This window comes from Ambystoma mexicanum, chromosome 2p (assembly GCF_040938575.1).
Source record: "Ambystoma mexicanum isolate Mex_15411 chromosome 2p, UKY_AmexF1_1, whole genome shotgun sequence".
Lineage (NCBI taxonomy): Eukaryota > Metazoa > Chordata > Amphibia > Caudata > Ambystomatidae > Ambystoma > Ambystoma mexicanum.
In genome coordinates this window covers 1182320752-1182339850 of record NC_090923.1, presented here as the reverse complement: position 1 = coordinate 1182339850, position 19099 = coordinate 1182320752, and the positions used below count along the sequence as shown (strand labels likewise).

General features: G+C 40.7%; 1 protein-coding gene across 9 annotated transcripts in view; it reads right to left on the bottom strand.

Moving 5' to 3' along the window:
• ATP2B3 (ATPase plasma membrane Ca2+ transporting 3) overlaps nt 1-19099 on the bottom strand; it is a 1317805-nt gene that overhangs the window by 183560 nt on the left and 1115146 nt on the right. For all 9 annotated transcript variants that reach the window (XR_011302157.1, XR_011302158.1, XR_011302159.1 and 6 more), the window contains 2 exons: nt 4959-5172; nt 3514-3725 (listed from right to left, as the gene is read on the bottom strand). Coding sequence is in view for 6 of the 9 variants with exons in the window: in XM_069645362.1 (XP_069501463.1) it covers nt 3514-3725; nt 4959-5172 (426 nt within the window). In the remaining 3 variants the exon portion in view is untranslated. The remainder of the gene's footprint in view (nt 1-3513; nt 3726-4958; nt 5173-19099) is intronic.

Genomic DNA, 19099 nt, shown 5'->3' with positions numbered 1-19099 from the left:
TATAATGTTGAGGCTCAGAAGTTGAACTTGTGGCAACCAACAGACATGTAGGAATAGCAAAAGTCATGCACGAGATGCTTGCACAGGTCAGACATAATTTCAATATTTGGCACGTGCCTAAATAAAAGGCCAAGAAAGTCAATACTGCTGGAAAAAATGGTTGTGAACAACTTCTATATCGGTGACAGTCATAAGCAATCATATATGTTGTATGTTGGAGTTCACTTTGAGCGCATCCCAACTTCCAAAACAAATTTGTGTTTCGAACACATGATGAAATAAGAGTTCCCAAATCTTTTTTGTTCTTGCCTTAGAATACATGATGTTCTGGATTTCGTAACACAACAGCTATGTAATTTAATTTCCCATAATGTCATGTTTAGTTTTAGACCGGACATGGAATAACTTGAGTCCAATAAAAATTACTGTATGAGCTGTGTTTATACTCCAAATGCGCTATGGTTTTTGTTGTGCCCTTGTAGTCATTGTTTTCACAAATGAAAGTGCCTTGGGGGCATAATGAACATAAACTTTAAGCATAAAGGTTTTAAAAGCCATTTCACAACATCACTAATTGGAGCAGACTTCTTGGATATGAGTTTGACGGTTCTAGGTCAAAGTTTCGAATGCAAAGGATCGAATTACCAAAGGGTCGAATCAAAAGGACCGAAAACCAAAGGGTTGAATTTTTATTTTATTTTTTGTTTTTTTTTGGTGGGGGTCTCCCCCAAACTCCATTTTTTGTGGTAAAAAACAGTTTTTTTTCCAAAACGGAATCCCCCAAAAAAACATTAAAAAAAAATGTGACCCTTTTGTTTTAGGTCAAATTGACTCGACCCTATGGCATTCAATCCTTTTGGATTCGAACCTTTAACAGGACACCGAGTTCGACATATCTAGTTGTTAATGTACTGCATCTATTTTTCTTTTTTGCATTTCTCTTCAGGTGCATCGAGTACTCCATGTTTAAAAATGTAGGGTGTTCAGCTACTAGTATGTATGTATTATAGAAGAATGCATTGAGAGAAGGGAGCTACTTCCTTCCCAAAAAGGTGTGTCGCTTTAATCCCGTATATAGCCTCATTTTCCATACATGAAAGACTCAGAAATAGGTGATTATAATGTATTTTATGTAATGAAGGTGGGAGCCTACAGGCTTGTGATTCTTTTGTATCTTATTTGCCTGCTGTTCTGTTAAGTTGTTCATTTGAATTAATCAAAATCTTCCCCACTGGGATTTGAAAATACACTTACAGGTACATGGTGCTTGAAGCACATGCATGCAAAGGTGTTTGTGGTCTTGCCAGAGAGGTGCTGTGGTGGGAATGTGAAGTAGGAGTCTATTTTAATAAACAAAGGCCTTGAAACGTGCTACACTCACTGTGGCGGAAGTGGCTCGCGGGCGAAGGCATTCCCTGGTTCACTCAGAATACATTTTGGACTAGTGTTTGGTCCTGGTATTCGACCACATCAAATTAGTTAATGCCTGAATTGGGAAACCCTACAAAGTAACTGGTCCCTAGAAAACTCTATTCCTTTTAGTTCCTATTGCTATGTAAGGATATTAGTCGATTGTCCACCAGCGGATATTCTGCCAGCTTTTCACCAGGAATCACTAGTGGAAAGACAGGAAGTCTAAACTTCAAATTATTTATTTTTCCACTGGTAGAAACCTGTAGAATTGTATTTTCTAGACACTCGAAATCAGGCCCTACATTGATTCAGAATTGCCAGCAGCTTCCAGGGAAACGTTTTAAAGGTTTTCCCCACAGATTGAAAATTTAGCACAGGCTGAAAAATATGATTATGCATAATTGTGAAGGGTGCCTTTGAGGTTGAAAGACTATTGTACCAATCTAGACCTATCCCACTTACATTCTCAACATAATTTGACGCATCCATGAAGAGTGAGAAGGGTATGTTGTAAATTCAAAACGTTTGAAAAAACTAAACTTTAAAAAAACAAAAAAGGTGGGTGGAGAGAAGCAGCCAACAACAATTATCAGGAGAAGTTTGAGTGATTTCAGGAGAAAAACAGTGGGGTTCTCCAATGTTACTATTCAATAGATAGCTTTTTAAACAAGGAAAGAAGGCACATGGTGTCAGGAAAGGAGGAAGGGACAGCACAGTAAAAGGGATACAACTAGTTAGAGGTGGGATGGGATACCTATTGTAACATTAGAAAAAAGCATGATTAAAGGGTGGTGAATATTCATTTAGGGGATAAGTGATAGGATGGGTAGTGGGTGCTAGGAGGGCAGCAGAGGGAAAAGAACCATGAAAAAATGATTTCAGACATTTTTTTTGTTTTAACTGTAGGCATAATGTAGCACCAAACTCAAATAATGTTAGTGCATGTGGTAACAAGAAGGGTCTGCACAGTTCAGTCGTGTGAACCATTCCAGTATCCACCATTTTGGAGTCTCATTGGACTCCATTGGTGAGTGCCCTTGTATTGCATGTGCTATCTAACGCATGTATTAATATTGCATGCAGAAATGGTTTTGTGTGGAGGAGAAATTTCAATTAAACTTTGAGACTGAAAGTAATTTGATTAGTGCCACATTTTTACCACACTTTCAAATTCTAAATAAGGACCAACGTGTACAAAAAGGTGCCTTTTTTCGAAATGTAACTTTTGGGATTTCATTGCTGTTTGAAACTAAAAACCTATAATCAGTATAAATAGAAGTTAGGAAGTTATGTGTAATTCAGAAACCGTTCTGCGCAGCTAAATTGATGCCTTTTTATAAAATCAATACATTGTTTTATTCGAATCCAGAACTTGGAAAACTAACAGAGTAACTGTTATAAGTAACACGAATCTGAGGCAATATCAATATTGCCCTTTAAAAGCTTAAGCGCATAACAGGCCCTGGTCTGTGGTGGCTATTGCATATTTACCAATAGCCCTAGTATTCATTTTTGCAATTAATGAACATTAAACTTGATGATGAGGACTGATGACTGTATATCTCTCTGCATAGTCACACCCCCGCTTTGCATCTTGCATTTTGTCATATTTGTCCAATATTTCTTTTTGTTTGCTCTTTTATCCTTTTTTGTCCTAGAAATGCAGTTCTCCTCCCTCCATGTCATGTTGGTTGCTTTAGGAAAATGGTTTTCAATAGCAGCTATAAATATTAAATGCATTTTATTAACCATGATGCACCTAATTCTTCCTAAGGAGAACATTTGAAATCTGTGGAAATCCATCAATATACTTTCTCTGCAGGGATAATAGTTCTAGATAAACAAAATAATTAAAACAATTACATTATTTGAAGCCAAGCTCATACACTTCTGTATTCCAGCCCATCTTGTCCAGCATATGTCACTGGTAGCTTTTTCTCCTTGAAAGCACATCTATTAGACCTTTATGCTTGGACCCTTTCATATTAGTGGTGGCAGTGATGGGATCTGACAGCTAAATTCAGCTTCTGATGCCTGAGGGTTGGATCTCTAATTGGCTTTATATATTCTCTATCATTATGTATTATCCTCCAGTCTCACCTGAACGCCAAAAGTGCCCAGTACAATAGAGCAGAAGATAGGATTTCCAAAAATGCCATCAAAGACATTTCTCTCGCCGTGGATCTTGCGGGCGTTGATCTCGTTGAAAAGTTGCATCAGGACAAAAGTGTTAAAGATAATGGTGTAATGTTCTGATGGAGGGGCGTGTAGGGGGGCATTCCGGCCACTGTCGATATCAAACACAAGCTCACCTGAAAATACAGGGAAGGCAGAAGAATAGAAGTATGTTAGATGCCTATGAATAGAGACAGTTTTGGTGAAAATTGTATTTCATAAAATTGTTTCTTGTAGTATGAGAGCTATTGGATTGCCGCTCAAAGGCAAAGTGTGTTTTCGTATTGACTGATTAAATTAGCATTAGTGGTCTCCAGTGTTATAGTCATAGGATCACAAGCAGAGCTGATATCATGCATTTTCAAAGTTCTGTAAAGGCACAGCCTACAATATATGAGTGACCCCTGGCATAGTTCTTCTGGGTGTGAAAGATATATAGATTGAAAAATAATACTATAATAATTATAAAAATGATTTGGGAATTCATACAGTGCTTCATGCCACATTCCTCCAGCTTCTAAGCAGTGTAATGATCAATGCTATTACAATATTGTGGTACTCGATTTATCAACCCTGGGCAGTGGTGAAGGGCTTAGTTGGCCGACCGATGTCCTGTTTTAAAGGTGTGCATGTTGCGCTTCAGCGTTACCCCCTTCTTGGATCTATTGCCGAAGCCTGAATTTTTAAGATCTGTGTAACACGAAGGATAGTTCTTCTATACAATCTTAGATACGTGAGCAGAACTCTGTTATCTGCAATTACTGAAAGATGTATACCGTGGTAGAAATGTTTGCCATATGTTACCTTGTTCTGTAAGATTTAACAATATTCCTATCTATTGCTTTATATTTCTTGTTATGCAAAGATACAATCACTTAAGAGTGTGGGATTGATAATATGAACAGGCATGACATGGGGAAAAAGGGTAAATGGGAAGTGGAAATAAGGACAAAATAAAGCAAGCGAGAAGAGGGATTTGTCTTGAGGGGTTGTCAGAAGCTGCAGTAATTATAGCATTCTGACAATTTTACGATTCGGTAAGAGCAAACATGTCTGCAATATATGGATGTAAAATAATACATTTTTTAGGGAAATACATGAGGCTCTTTTCAACACATAATAGAGGAGGTTCCATTATTCACCCACATTAAATACCCAGTTTTGTCCCAGCATACAGTGTCCTGCTGAGATTATTGTTCCCAGTCACAGAGCCCACTAAGTGATGCTGCCCATCACAGGCAGTAGCAACGACCATGAGGGGATGAGGAGCCATTTTAATGATTGTGGACAAGTCAGTATGTTGTATAGAAGGCCCAGTTGTCCATAACACAGAAAACTGAATAGTATATCGGCAGTTGGCACTGGCTTACCTACAAATAGCAGAGAAAAGATGATGATGAGCTGGTAGACAGCATGGCCCAAGATGTTCTTCATCATAGTGCGGGATATTAGGGGCTTGTTCCGTCCGTAGGGCTTGCGTAGTAGCAATGATTCCGTTGGTGGCTCTGTGGCCAGAGCCAGAGAAGCAAAAGTGTCCATAATGAGGTTGACCCACAACATCTGGACAGCTTTCAGCGGGGAGTCCTGGGATAAGTGGTTAGGAAAGAAAGGGAAAACATGAAGAGTTAGACCCATCTCAAAATGACAATGTTTTGAACTGCATTGTGAGTGTACCTTGAACTTGGAGGTATGGTGGGCTTCCATATTCACATTAGTCTTTTAACAGCTAAGGAAAGGAGCTGCTTCCTAAAACTCCTATCTTTGCACCATCGAAAACCCAAAGCCAATTAATAATCTACCAGTTCAATAGACATTCCAATGGATCACAGTGATGCAAAATAAAACGATTGCAATATACTGTGCCTTAGCAATCTCTTCGCTTCTTGTCACTAGCTTATTTGTTGTGCTGGCTGTTACTGTATGTCACTTCATACCATGTATGTTGAAGGGAGTAGCGTGGAAGACTAGCATTCTACCTCAGACCTGAGGAGAGTATATTGGGGTAGAATTGAGTAGCATAGGGTTTTTAGATTTCATTTTACTACCGTGAAGTAGAAAAGGCTACAATTGAGTACTCCAGGCTACAGTAGACTATAATGTAGAAGAAGAGGCTATTATGGACTACTTTAGATTAGAGGATTTGAGGACACTATATTGTAGTAGGAAAGGCTAGCTTTGCATGGGGTACTATTATTAATGTTATTATATTCGAATAGGTTACTATAACAGAATGTACTTCAGAATATAGTAAACGTACAGTGGTGTAGGTAAGAATACAGTATGTTAGAACATAGCAGGTATTATTGCAGTGGAAAAGACAGACATGGCGTATTTTATACTGAAGTAGAATACATTGGTGTTCACAGGTTTAGCACCGTTTGTGTAAGGTTAAAGTTACTAGTTTGCATTAAAGTAGGTTAGCAATGTATTACTGGATCCCGGAGTATAATCTGTCACTCTAAACTAGGCAACATAATCAAAGTGGCAACAGAGGTAAAAACACTAGGTTTCTACCTCGACTCCACACTATCTCTCAAAAAACAAGTCAATTCCCTAGCGTCCTCCACAGCCTACACTTGCAAATTAATCAAGGCCTGCAGACCCTACCTCTCGAAATCTAATTGCATTACCCTAGCCAATGCCTTAGTAATGTCAAAACTGGACTATTGTAACGCCCTCTATGCAGGAGCTAGCAAAACTGCCATAAACAAAATGCAAATACTACAAAACAATGCTCTTAGAGCAGCTCTCGACATACCCTATAGAGTCCACATCTCTAACATCAGAAAAGACCAGCATTGGCTTAAAATCAGTGACAGAGTTCTTCTGAAGACACTTTCCCTCACCCACAAAGGCCTGAATAACAATGCGCCCCCATACATCGCGGCCAGACTGGTAAGAAAATCCTCCACCCAACACACTAGAGCCACTAACCAATTCCTGCTCGAAACCCCCAGATTCAGACTATCCAAAGCAGGTGGGGCAAGCTTCCCGGTTAGAGCTGCGCGTGCCTGGAATGCACTGCCCACCGCACTGAGAGCCAACCTTCCCTACACCAGATTTAGACACAAATTGAAAAGTTGGCTCTGGACCAACAACGACTTACAATAGCATCAGACCAGGACCCAACCAAACTTCCACCATACTAGGAACTTGTACTACACTTAACCTTCACCGTATGCACCTTGTACTTTGCTCTGTAATTTCTTCATCAACTGTACTCCCTGTATGTATTCCATGTATGTAACCTAAGCTTAAGTATTCTTATGACTGCTGCGCCCGGCTACCCCTGGGTTTTGTGCGCATTATTAAATAAACAATACAATACAATACAATATAGTACATTGGAGCAGTGGCATAACACAAAATGTTGGGGCCCCCCTGAGAGCCATGCTGAAACCCCCCACATCTCCACTTGCTAAAATCTGCAAAAAAAGCACAGGCTGCACTACACCCCATGCAGGCCTGGACCACCAGGCATATAATGGTTATGCTGCTGCAGGGGCATGCCGCACAGTTCATTAGGTGAAAGTATGTGTTTTAATCAAACTTTAAATCTTTCACGTCGTGTAGAAACAAGGGGGATGTGCCTGACTCCTAAGTCTTGACACACACTTGTATTGGCCAACTCTCTGTTTGGCCAGTAATATTACGCATAGTAATAATACCATAAGAAAACATGTTCATGCAGCGAAAGTAGGTTGCACCAAATTGCCAGTCTAGCCAGGTAATACCACTTATCTTGCTTCCTTTATTATAAATGGGCATTAAAAATGTCATGACATAGTACAAAATAGTAGACTGGCTCCACGGAAATGCCAGTCTAGCCACATAACATGCTTGTTTTATCATGGACGGTTGCCCATTAAAAAATGTTGTTGTAGCACTTCCCGCCTTCACCCCTTTGCCTGCCAAAAGCAGCTCGACTGCGCCGGCGCAGCACAAACACATATGTGTACACCCATTCACACACCATTCACTTGCTTATTCACATGCCCACCCAGCCACCCATACATCATTCACTCACTCGCACTTTACATAATACATAACGCACCCTTTTATGCATGCATCACATACATACACACATACAAACATCAAACATTCAGCACACACGCAGTCATACACAGTTACAAAACAGGTTCTCTTACCTGCTTTGGACCTGAATCCATCTTCCCTGAGGAAGGCTGCTGCTCTCGTGCTCCTGCCCACACCACGCAGATAGGAACTGGGAAGCAGGGAGATCTTACTGGTTCCTGTCATGCACAGTGGGGCCCCATCATCGGGTTCCACAACTGGAACCTTTATTTTTGAAGTTGAAGTATCTCTGACTTCACAAAGAAATGATTTCATTTCTTTGTGAAAACGGAGCTCATGCATTCCAACTTCACAAAGAAATGAAATGATGTCTTATTGAAGTCGGAGAGCAATGGACTCCGACTTCACAAAGAAATTAAATCATTTCTTTGTGAAGTTGGAGCGCTTGCACTCAGACTTCACAAAAATATGATCTGACTTCAGAAAGAAATGCCTTTTTTTCCGAAAGAAAGGATTTCTTTTTTAGGCCTGTTGCCCACCTAGCCTCTCATCCCCCAGGCCAGGACATGGTGTGGGGGAACCCCTAGCACCGCGGGGGCCCCACTACCCAAGTGCATCCGAGTACAGTAACCTATTTTGAAATAGATTAGTCTAGCCCATATTTTAGTGGGATGGACTAGAATTGAATACATTGGAATGGACTATATTGATGCACACAGCGAGTTGATTAGAATATTCTGCATTGTAGGTCCTATCCTAGCACCAAATACTGTACATTAGACAATATTACAATAGAATTGACTGAGTATTTTAAGCTAAAATGTAATTCAGTACACAAATTAACCAGTGAGTACTTTATACTATCGCATGCTATATTAAAAAAAGGTAGACTAGCACAAAATATTTTAGGCTAGACTATTCTGCAATACAGTAGGCTAGCATGAACTGACTGTTGTAAGCCAGAGAGGCGGAGATGTATCTCGTGTACAGAACTTTAGACTAGTTGATATTGCATTGCTGTAGACCAGCAGGGAGTACTTTCATCTAGACTGAAAGAACGTACTAGGCTTGCATTATGGATTTTGGACTACAGTGTATTGCAGGGGCCTAGGCTATCATGAAATAGTTTAGCCTAGAATATGCTGCTGGAGATTAGCAAATAGCACTTTACACTAGTGTGGGACGTTTGGGCGCAGACCCAGCAACAAAAAGGTCATAGAGTACTTTAAAGAAGATCATAGTAATGTTCAGTGGATAAGCCTATCATAGAATACCTTGGACTAGAGTATATTACTGGCTAATAGGTTTGCATTGAGTATGCTAAAATCGAGTCTATGGCAGTAAACCAGGCTGAAATTCTTTACAATATAGTTGACTTTATTGGGGTAGAAAGGCTCAGCATGGAGCACATTAGATTAAAGTAGACTATATTGCACTTTGCTAGGATATCTTCAAGTGCAAGTACATTAAGCTACAACATGCTATATTGTGTTAAACCAGGCTAGCTAATACTCGAGTAGAACAGTGCAGACCACATGAGTGTTTCATGGAAATATTAGGAACGCCTGGGTACATTCAATCTTAAAATGTTCTGCAGCTAAGGACAGCCGGCTATAACATAGGATTGGTTAGAGTGGGCTTTATCGAGAATCATAAAATATTTTGAAAGAGATCATGGCATGAAAAGCGGGATTGTGTTATTTATTACTGAAGAAATCCAGGCTTTGTGCGTCATATTTGTTTTTTGCATTTATGATTTCTAAGACTGTGCTGTTGTCTTGGAATGGCTGCACCACACGGTACAGTTTTTATTTATTTATTTATTGACTTATTTATTTATATTGTGCTGAAGCCCGCAGGCATCAGAGCGCATACATTTAGTCAAGGACATACATGTTGTGAACAGGACAGGTGGGTACGGCTTCTTATTCTTAAGTGTTCATTCGACTATATTAAGATAACAGTCTTCAGTGCTTTCGTGAAAGCTAAGTGATTGTTCTCTTGCCTCAGTAATTTAGGCAGTCTGTTCCTTATCTGGATTTGGAATCAGTCAAACCGATTAACTGAACTCTGCTGACACTGCCCTCACAAGGTAAATGCCAATGGGTCATTTTGTGCGAATGGAGAACAACGTTCTATCTTAAATCTTATTGCAGTTTTGAGTGAAGAGATTGCAGTAAATGTGATACTCAATGTGCCATGTGGCCCTGATGCACAGTCAAGGTATTGTGACGAATCCTTGGATGTCGAATCCTTGGATGTCGTAACTTCTCCCGAGCAGAAGCCCCTCCCCATAAGGCCAGGGAGGTAGTCTCGCTGGGGTTGGTACTCAGTGGGAGGATCTCATGGGGAGGGATCCCCCCTATGGGACTAAGGCTGACTAAATTGGAATCTGAAAAATTACTTAAAAAGCCATAAATGTACTATTTGCACTGAAGGGTAACACGTGACAAGTCCAATTGATGCCAGGTCACCAACAGCACATGGGAGCATTTTTCATCTAATTTTTATGATGCCTTTGCCAATGTATGCCAGTACTGCCACTGTAAGAGCACACATGTTGTCAGTCACCAATAATGCAAGTAATGCCACTGTTAGAAGACTTTGTCGTGCTGGATTTGCCAACATATGTAGTGGGGCCACATTAAGAACATATTTATGTTTGCTGTGCCCAATAACACATGTATTACACCTGTGAGAAGACATTGGTATATTGGTTGTGGCATTACATGCAGTAGAGCCGCTGTAAGAACACACACGTGTTCACTTTGCCCAGCATTACTGTATTGCCACTGTAAGAAAACACATGTTCGCTTTGTCTGACGGCCCAATCATGCCATACAGTCACTTTGTAAAGACCTTTTATGCTGGCTATTCCAATATGAAAAAGCTTTGTGCCACTATCTGCTGGGAACCTCTGTGACATGCCTCCCACCACTGCAATGATAGGGCTGCATAAAATATCACACTTACATTCACACTCCAGTTACATGTACGTACATGCACAGACATGCACCACACACTCAGACCTACACACACGTGCACTCAAAAACACACACAATGATCAAGCAGTCCCATAAATGCAAGCACACATATATACTTACACTGCACTCACCCCACACATAGGTTTTTTTAATCGCTTATCTGCTCCAGCCCAACGACACCTCTCCCAACTCATGCTGCACTGATGTGAGTGCCAGCATTTCAACACCACTTATAGGTCTTTAGAACAGGCACGTGAGTACTCTATCCTAAAATGATCTGCAGTACCTCAGCCAGAATGCCCAATGGACCATGCAAGGTTGAGGGAGAAATACATTGTCATACTTGCATGGCCCATTGGTCACACAATGGCAAGGGTACTTGCGCAAAGGTACGCCAGGTTTCCCTCAGAGCACTGGCAGGCCCAGGAGCTATCGCTCAGCTCCCTTCTGCAGTGGAGGGAGCTTCCAGCTTTACTGAGAATGCCCACTGGCTCCTGTATAATGAGTGGCAGGTTGATGTATTGTTATCACCCATTATGGAAAATGTGTCCATGTAATGAAAGATAATCATTTCAATTGTTCCAGGCAGATAAAGTAATGAGTAAGCCTCTTTGAGATTCCAGCCTGTGACCTGAGGTTGAACACACATTTCTGCAGTAGACACTCATCTCACTTAATGCAGCTATATCACTGGTGTCATGGTCACATTACCTTTGTTTACATCTCGCATCTGACAATCAAAATCATTGTGCAGTGATAGAATCATCCCATTCCGAGAAGGCCTTTTTAGTTTTGGCTTGTTTGCATTGTGCTAAAGCCCCCACCGAATGAAGCACATTAATTGCTGTAAATAGATATGGGCTATAACATGCTCTGAACAATGCATACATTGTTATTTGGTGTGCGGGTGCACAGCAAGTTATATCCATGTCTTTCCACAGTGCAAATAATAGACTGCTAACCAGTCTTTTGATCGCATCATGAGTACGGCGGTGAGTATGGTGGTAATTCCGCCTGGTGGAATTATCGTTACCGACGAGCATCCCGGCGGAATTACTGATGAATCGTGAGTAGACGGGCGCATGCACCATCCATCAGCGCTAATGGTAATTCCACTAGAGGAATTACTGCCTAAAACAGTACACCAGTGGTACATCTACACATTTTTGGCAGAATTACTGTTACTGCCATAAATTGGCAGAATTATTGTAAGGGTAAATCCGCCAACAGATTTACTGCTGAACCGGAAGCTGTCATGACGTGAACAGTCAGTTCAGAAGCAGCCATCTTTAAAAACCCAATCCATTCAAATCTACGTAAAAGAAGGGCCATCCTACCCTACAAAACGTCAGAAAGATGTCTTGAGGTAAAGGCAAACCCAAGGTGCCTGAAATTCAGCTACGAAAACTCAAATTGCTTGCAGGGTAGGTGGTGGCCCATGCAGAGGAGCTGTATGGGGTAAAGAAAAGGAAGATGTCCTCACAGTTGAAGAATGGCATTTGGGCATAAATCTGGGACAAGTTGGTGGCCGTAGGAAATGCCCCACAGGACTGTGAGCACATATGTGAGAAGTGCAACTAACTCAAAGCCAGGGTCCGCACCCTCATCTCAAACCACTGTCGGTAGACAGTACCCACTGGTGGAGGAACTGTTTCCCAGCTGCTGCTCACACCCTGTGAGGAGACAGTGAGCAGCATCCTCCACATGTCGGGCTTGGATGGTGTGGGACCTGCAAAGGTCAGAGCTAGTAGCCAGGAAGACCCCTGTGAGTACATGATTTCAAATTAACACCAATAGAATATCAACATACATACTTGCAGTCACCCAGCAGATATATAACCAGACAATGGACAAGCAATTAATGTAACACCTCAGGACTGTACATCAGGAGGCCGGGTAGGTGTGAACCCCCTAAAAGACTCAACATGGAGAAGGAGGAAGTCCTCTTGTAGGCTATAATCAACTACTGTGCTAGAGCAAGTATCGTGGGCAATCACCCAATCTCATTGTACATCGCCACCGCCTCTTGCCAGCATGCTAAGCACCCATGTATAAACATATCTGCCAAACAGCTGCCACACACGTAATGATGGCACATATTCAACAGATGTAGATGCCCGGCTGAAACGGACAACAAGTGCAACAGATCAGTATCAGCAAGGCCTCCATGAAGAGTGTGCCCCACCTAATATCACACTCAAACCACCATAGCTAGCAGGGCACTGCTGAACTGACAGTAGTAGAGGATACGCATATGACATTGGCCCAGCCTTATGTGAAAACCCATTACCTTGCACAACCGTGAAGCACATGACACCTGAGTCCAGGCAAGGCACACATTCCCAACAGTTCAGATGCACACCCAAACATTAAGCCAGCAATCCACCATACGGTCTGCCACATGAAGAAGACCCCCATGGGGCCGTAGTGCCCTGGGACGCCATAGTTCATAGGGTTGTATACGAATTGTTCGTTTTACAACTGTTCGAATTACAATTGACCTTTTCACAATTGACCGAATTGTGAAGGTCAATTGTAACATATATGTGGGGAGAAACCCCCCACAACACCCCACCCAACGCCAAACCCCCCAAACCCATATATATATATATATATATATATATAACCAAACCGACAAACCGAGAGATATATATATATATATGTATATATATATATATATATATATATATATATATATATATATATATACGGTCAATTGTGACCCTTTAAATTCAGTCAATTGCTCATTCGAACAATTGTAAACGAACAATTTTGGTAATACCAGTTCATAGTACACTTCATGAGAGCACACACCACAACATGTCACCAAGGGTAATAATGCACTGTTTCCTGTCTTCCAACAGGCACACAAGACACCTAGAACCCCATGGAAGGTGCCAGCAGATACGGCACACCTGCTCCTAGAAGTGGCAAGAAGGGAGTGGCCCATATACTTTTTTTTGCAAAGTTTGGTGAGGATTCGTCCAGGGGGAGCGGAGTTATAGGCCGCCCAAAAAGTTCTCTTCCTATGGAAACAGCAACTTAACCATAACTACACGCCCACTACCGTGGGCCGTGTAATATATATATATATATATATATATATATATATATATATATATATATATATATATATATACACCTTGGCGGTGTTAAAGACTCCAATCAAGCATTCCCACTAGGTCAGTGCCTTGTCTGGGATTGCTCAAGGGAAGCCCTTATTTATATATTTTTATGACAAGTTATAATCTGGATGATGAACCCTTGTATAACGCCCCTCTCTTAGAATCCCCCTGACCCCATTGAGCCAAGAAGTAGGTTTGTGTTGCAAATTAAAAAGGTTTATTAAAAAAATGAAACAATAGATAGATATCACACTTTGATAATAAATTAATATTTGATATCACACTTAGACATATGACAGTGAGTGATCAACAATGGATGATGTTATACTATCACACTGGTTTAATTACTTAGGAGTAGTATAGAGGATAAGGTAGCTGAGAATGCTTTATATGGTACAAGGAAATGCAAGGTGGAAAAGAAGCAACACAGGAATAAACTTGATATGATTCCAGCAAAAGGTAATAGAATCACTTTTGCCCTTTTGGCAACTCACTCCCCCCTATGCAATGTAAGGAGGTGGAAGTAACACACACAGTCAGGAATACAATCACAGTACAATACGAATTCAGTTCCCCCCTAGCAAGCTTAGAGAAACAGGGATGATTTTAAACACAGGCAAAGTACTTTAAAGGTGGTATGCAAAGAAGGGAAAAATATGATAAACATTATTTTAATTCCCTCTAGAGGTTCAGGGTGAGTGAGAGATACTTTAAATCAATTCAGGCCAGCCCTATCAATGATTCAGGGCTGGTTACCAGGTTGAAAACGGAATTCCATAATGGAAGCAAAAGACAAATATTTTTACACGGCTGAAATGAAACAAAATGTCAAATCGCTGCAATTTAGTCACGTGCGTCGAGCGCAGTTACGAAGGAAATATAAGGAGTAGCAAGTCGGTTTAGAGCTTGTTGGAAAGCTTAGAATCTCAGCTTTAAGATAAAAATCTCACTTCTATGACAAACGGTTCAAGAGATACGGACGATTTTGTGAAGGTAGATTCTCAAAATAAAAGTAAAGCTCAGAATGACAGATGACAGTTTTGCCGCTTTGAATCAACAGGAGGGACACGATTTCTATGATGCAGTTCTCAATTGGTTAAAATAGTTTGAATTAGATTATTTTAAACTAAGAGATTGGTTTTGCACAGTTCTGGCTGAGTACTCACACTATATTTTGGACAGGAATGTGACTTCATCACGGTTCGGGTCAGGATTGGCTGCGGTTCTCTCGCCACTGGGTACTGGTTCTCTCGCCACTTGGTACTGGTTCTGCGCACAGCGATCTGGGTCAGCTCTCAGCGATCTGGTCTGGGTCTGGTCTCTCTGGATCTCTGGTCTCTCTGGATACAGCACTGCTTTCTGGGTCTGCTACTGGTTCTGGCAAAAGTTCTTGGCAAAGAATTCAAACAGCTCGCCCGGCTGTTGGATAGTTTGCAAATGATTTTGAGGCCTGCTGAGAATACTTTTGCTTGCAGTAGGCATTCTTGGTTCAAAGTTCTGTAGTCTCTGGAGATTGATGGATTTGAAGTCTGGAGTCTCCCGGCAAAGCGTCCCGCAAGAAAGTGGAAAGTGAATGTCCCTGTCTGGCTTCCAGTGGCTCTTTTTATGTCTTTTGAAAATGGGTGTGGATGCTAACTTTCTTTACCCAACCCACTCACGATTTGATAGGTCAAGGATTTCTCTTTGACCTGATTTGAGAAGGGAGCAGTGAGTCAGAGTGAGTCAGAGTCTTACAGTCTATTGAAGAAACGCCCCTTTGCTTTTACCTTACAAAATCATTTTCATAACTAAACACATTTCCCAGATACACAAGTGGTTGACATTACATGCACAGATTGCAGATGACCTAAGGTACATTCTTGTTCAACTCAGATCTTCCTAAGAGCTTGCATTAAAAAATTATAACTTATTTTCGTTTTTAGTTGGTTTACCAATATCGGACGTTTACCAAAAATGGCACAAATGTACACTGCCTTTCTACACATATTCCAGTAAATTTTCATTTTTCTAGCGTGAACCCCGTGTCTGAAATCTCCATAATTCATGGGGTTTTGCCTCAGAACATGGTACAGAGTTCTAACACCTCTTAAAATGTGCACAGAAAAATCACAAGAATGATGATATTATTTATATAATTTTTACAAGTCCGCACTATGAATTATCTATCTTTTTAAAATTATGCTCTGGCCCCAAAGGGGTGTGGTTTTCCAAAGCACATGGTGGAATTTCTGGTTTATCCACTTCCCCCAAGCTCAGCCTGCTCACAGAGGCACTTCTCCTCCCACTTCTCCCAAGAGGAAGCTATTTTACGACCTCCCCCAATATAACATTTGCCTGAGCCCAAGACAGTGCTTTGTTCAGTTTCCTGCAGTCCCCAGGTGCCACGCCCCTAATTCAATCAGAGAGGTGTCATCTCCTTTTGGCAGGGGTAGCAGAATGCAACCAGGCCTGGGAACACAGCGGCTGATCAAGTTTCAACTCCTGTCGGGGGTAGTTGTCAAGCAGAATTCAATCTCTTTAAGCCAGGCTTCAGCTAAATGTCACTTTGGTTCCCAGTTTTCTACATTCAAACCAAACTTGCAATTTTTACACATGCAGCTAGAACACTGATTCTAAGTTCAAAACTATGACATTTAAACAATTGCAACCTATGTGACACTCAAAAGTAGGTCACTCATGTATTCTAAACATTTCGATTTTAGTGGCTTTAAACCCAAAGTCACTTAAGTTGCTGACATCCCCAGCTATTTTCAATACATACATTAGACAATTACTTCCTTCAAGTCATTTCAGAATATAGTTTTACATTGTATCCACCTTTTAGTAAGTCTTTCTTTGGCCTGGTTTGGTTCATTTGTTCAGTTTTACACAAGTGTCTGGTGGTTTTAAAACGCCGGCTTTCTGGTAGTGGTGAGCACCAGTATTGCACCCATTTTTGACATTAATAACAACAGATTTTGAACAGCACCATATTCCTTAGCACTGATTTCGCTCATGGCGCTTCTGGCCCCTCACGCTCACACTGGTGGGTGGCAGGTCAGGTGACCATTTTGTTGTGCGCAAAGACTGCGCGGTTCTCCAGGATTCTAGCGCAAATGTGGGCTTTTCCGCCCTCTTGGATTTCCTAAACCCACAGCACCAAATGTTGCAGCATAATAGTCCAGACGTGGGTCAGGACACCCAACAGCGGCACCTCCTGCAATCTACATACTACATATAGTTAGCTTCTACGATCACTTAGTCTGCTTGCTTTATTGGCTCTGTAAATTGTAAAACGGCTTGTATTTTCTTCAGTGCTCTTCACACGTGTAATCTTTATTTTGTCCTTAACAGGCTACTAGATTCTTTCACTTCATCATCAGGTTCCATATGTTCTCTTTACCTTCTCCAGTACAACCTTTTCCAGTCTGCTTTTTCATTAATTTTCTCACGTTCTTCAGGGATCTTCCCTAAGAGACTATCAGCTCTGCATGGATACGTAAAGAATGGCTTCCTCAATGGGTATTTTGCTTCAAAGGCTGCTCGTGTTATTGGCATCATTACAGTTGTCGCCCATGTCACTATCTCTGGCTCCCAACCTATAGGCAGGTTAGGGGTGGGTCTGGTAGAGGCTTTTGGCTCCTCCTCTACACTCCTTTGTCATGTAACATTTGCTTTATGTAGCAAAGCTTTCAGAAGACCTCCCCATCAGCAGTGCACTAAGTTCATACCTTTTGGCACTATTTTCAACAATTAGTAATTCGCCTCCCCTTTGAATTTCTGCATTGATTAATCGAAATTGCGAATTTTCATTTTAAGTTTCTTTTCTGTAAGACCACTTTACTTGTTCCTCTTAGAACACTTTCTCATCTGCAACCCCCAAAGTGTGGCCTTAGAAGCTTCCCATAGTGTACCAATATGTGCTTCCCCAGTGTCATTGATTGAAATATTCTTATATTTTTTAAAAGAGTCCCTGAAAACTGCATCTTGAAAAGGCAAATTGTTACACTGCTGGCACTTCTCTGCAGGCATAAATCCCCCTACATCGATCGTCATAGTCAGCATTTCATGATCCATCAAGCCCACAGTGCACATTTTGCTTGAAGATACTAGGTACTCTACCAACAAATAATCTATGCAAGTTCATGTGGAGTGGGGGGCCAGAAAAAGGTAAACTCCTTCTTACTTGGATTGTGCCACCTCGAAATAGCAGTTAGAAAAGACCTTTCCAGATGCTACTTAAGAGTATCAACTATACTACATTGTGATGGGAGGAACTCCACCACCCTCACTGAGAACTAATCCAATACCTGGTCTGCAATCGTATTGAGTTCTCCTCCAAAATTAAGCATTCGTTAGGCTCTCCCCAAAATATTCCTCAAGGAATTTTCATAAAACTCATCATTTAATCAAATAATATAATTTGAAAATTGTTCCAATTTTATTATATGGTATGGAGCATGAAAATGAAAATGTGCAGTCATTATTAAAGAAATGCAAAGGTATTATGTGGAAAAAGGTGTTAGGGCTTCCTATGTCAGTGCTAATTAGATTTGAATTAGGGCTGAAGTCCATAGAAGCTATTTGGGTATGGAAACGTCTCCAATTGTATTTGAAAATTATCGATCCAGTTAAAAATTCCTTATTTGAAGATCTAAGACTGATTTTGCGGGATAAGTCAATGGCGGAATTGAGCAATTTCCATGACTTCAACAACAGGATTTTGACTGCTCTGGACACGGATTTGAAGTCCTCAATAACAAATCCAGTATATAAAAAGGAATCTTTATGAAAAGTACTGTAAAATACTGTGGAATTGTTAAATTGATACTCTTTGCTTAGTAGTCTTGTGGCAATAGAACATCCAAGGAAGTTCTAGGCCCCCATTTACAAACCCTTAAGGCACTTAATGCTTAAGTACTGTATACTTCGCAAACGTCAGCCACATATACTCCGAAATGGCAGCTGCTCGGTTGTGGTTTAGATTCATAGAGGGTCACCGAATATCCATGATTTTAGCATTGTGTAGATTTTCTATTCTATTGTATTAAATGTTTTAATCAAATGTATAATTGTGATGAACAAGGGAGTGTATTTTAGCCATAATGCAATTTAACGTAAGATTATTTTTTATATTTGTAATTTGCTTAAACTTTGTGAAAGGTTTGTTTTATTCTATTATATATGTGCACAAAGTAAGAAAAATATCCCCAAAGAGTCAATTAAGATGTAGGAGGCATTCCGGTGGTACAATATATAAGACCAATATTAATCTGTTGTTTAGCCATTATTAAGCACCTTATATGAGGCCAGGGATTTGTGAATCAGAAATCCAACCTCCATTTCCTATGTACATTGGAATCCTGATAAGCATGCCCAATTTTCACC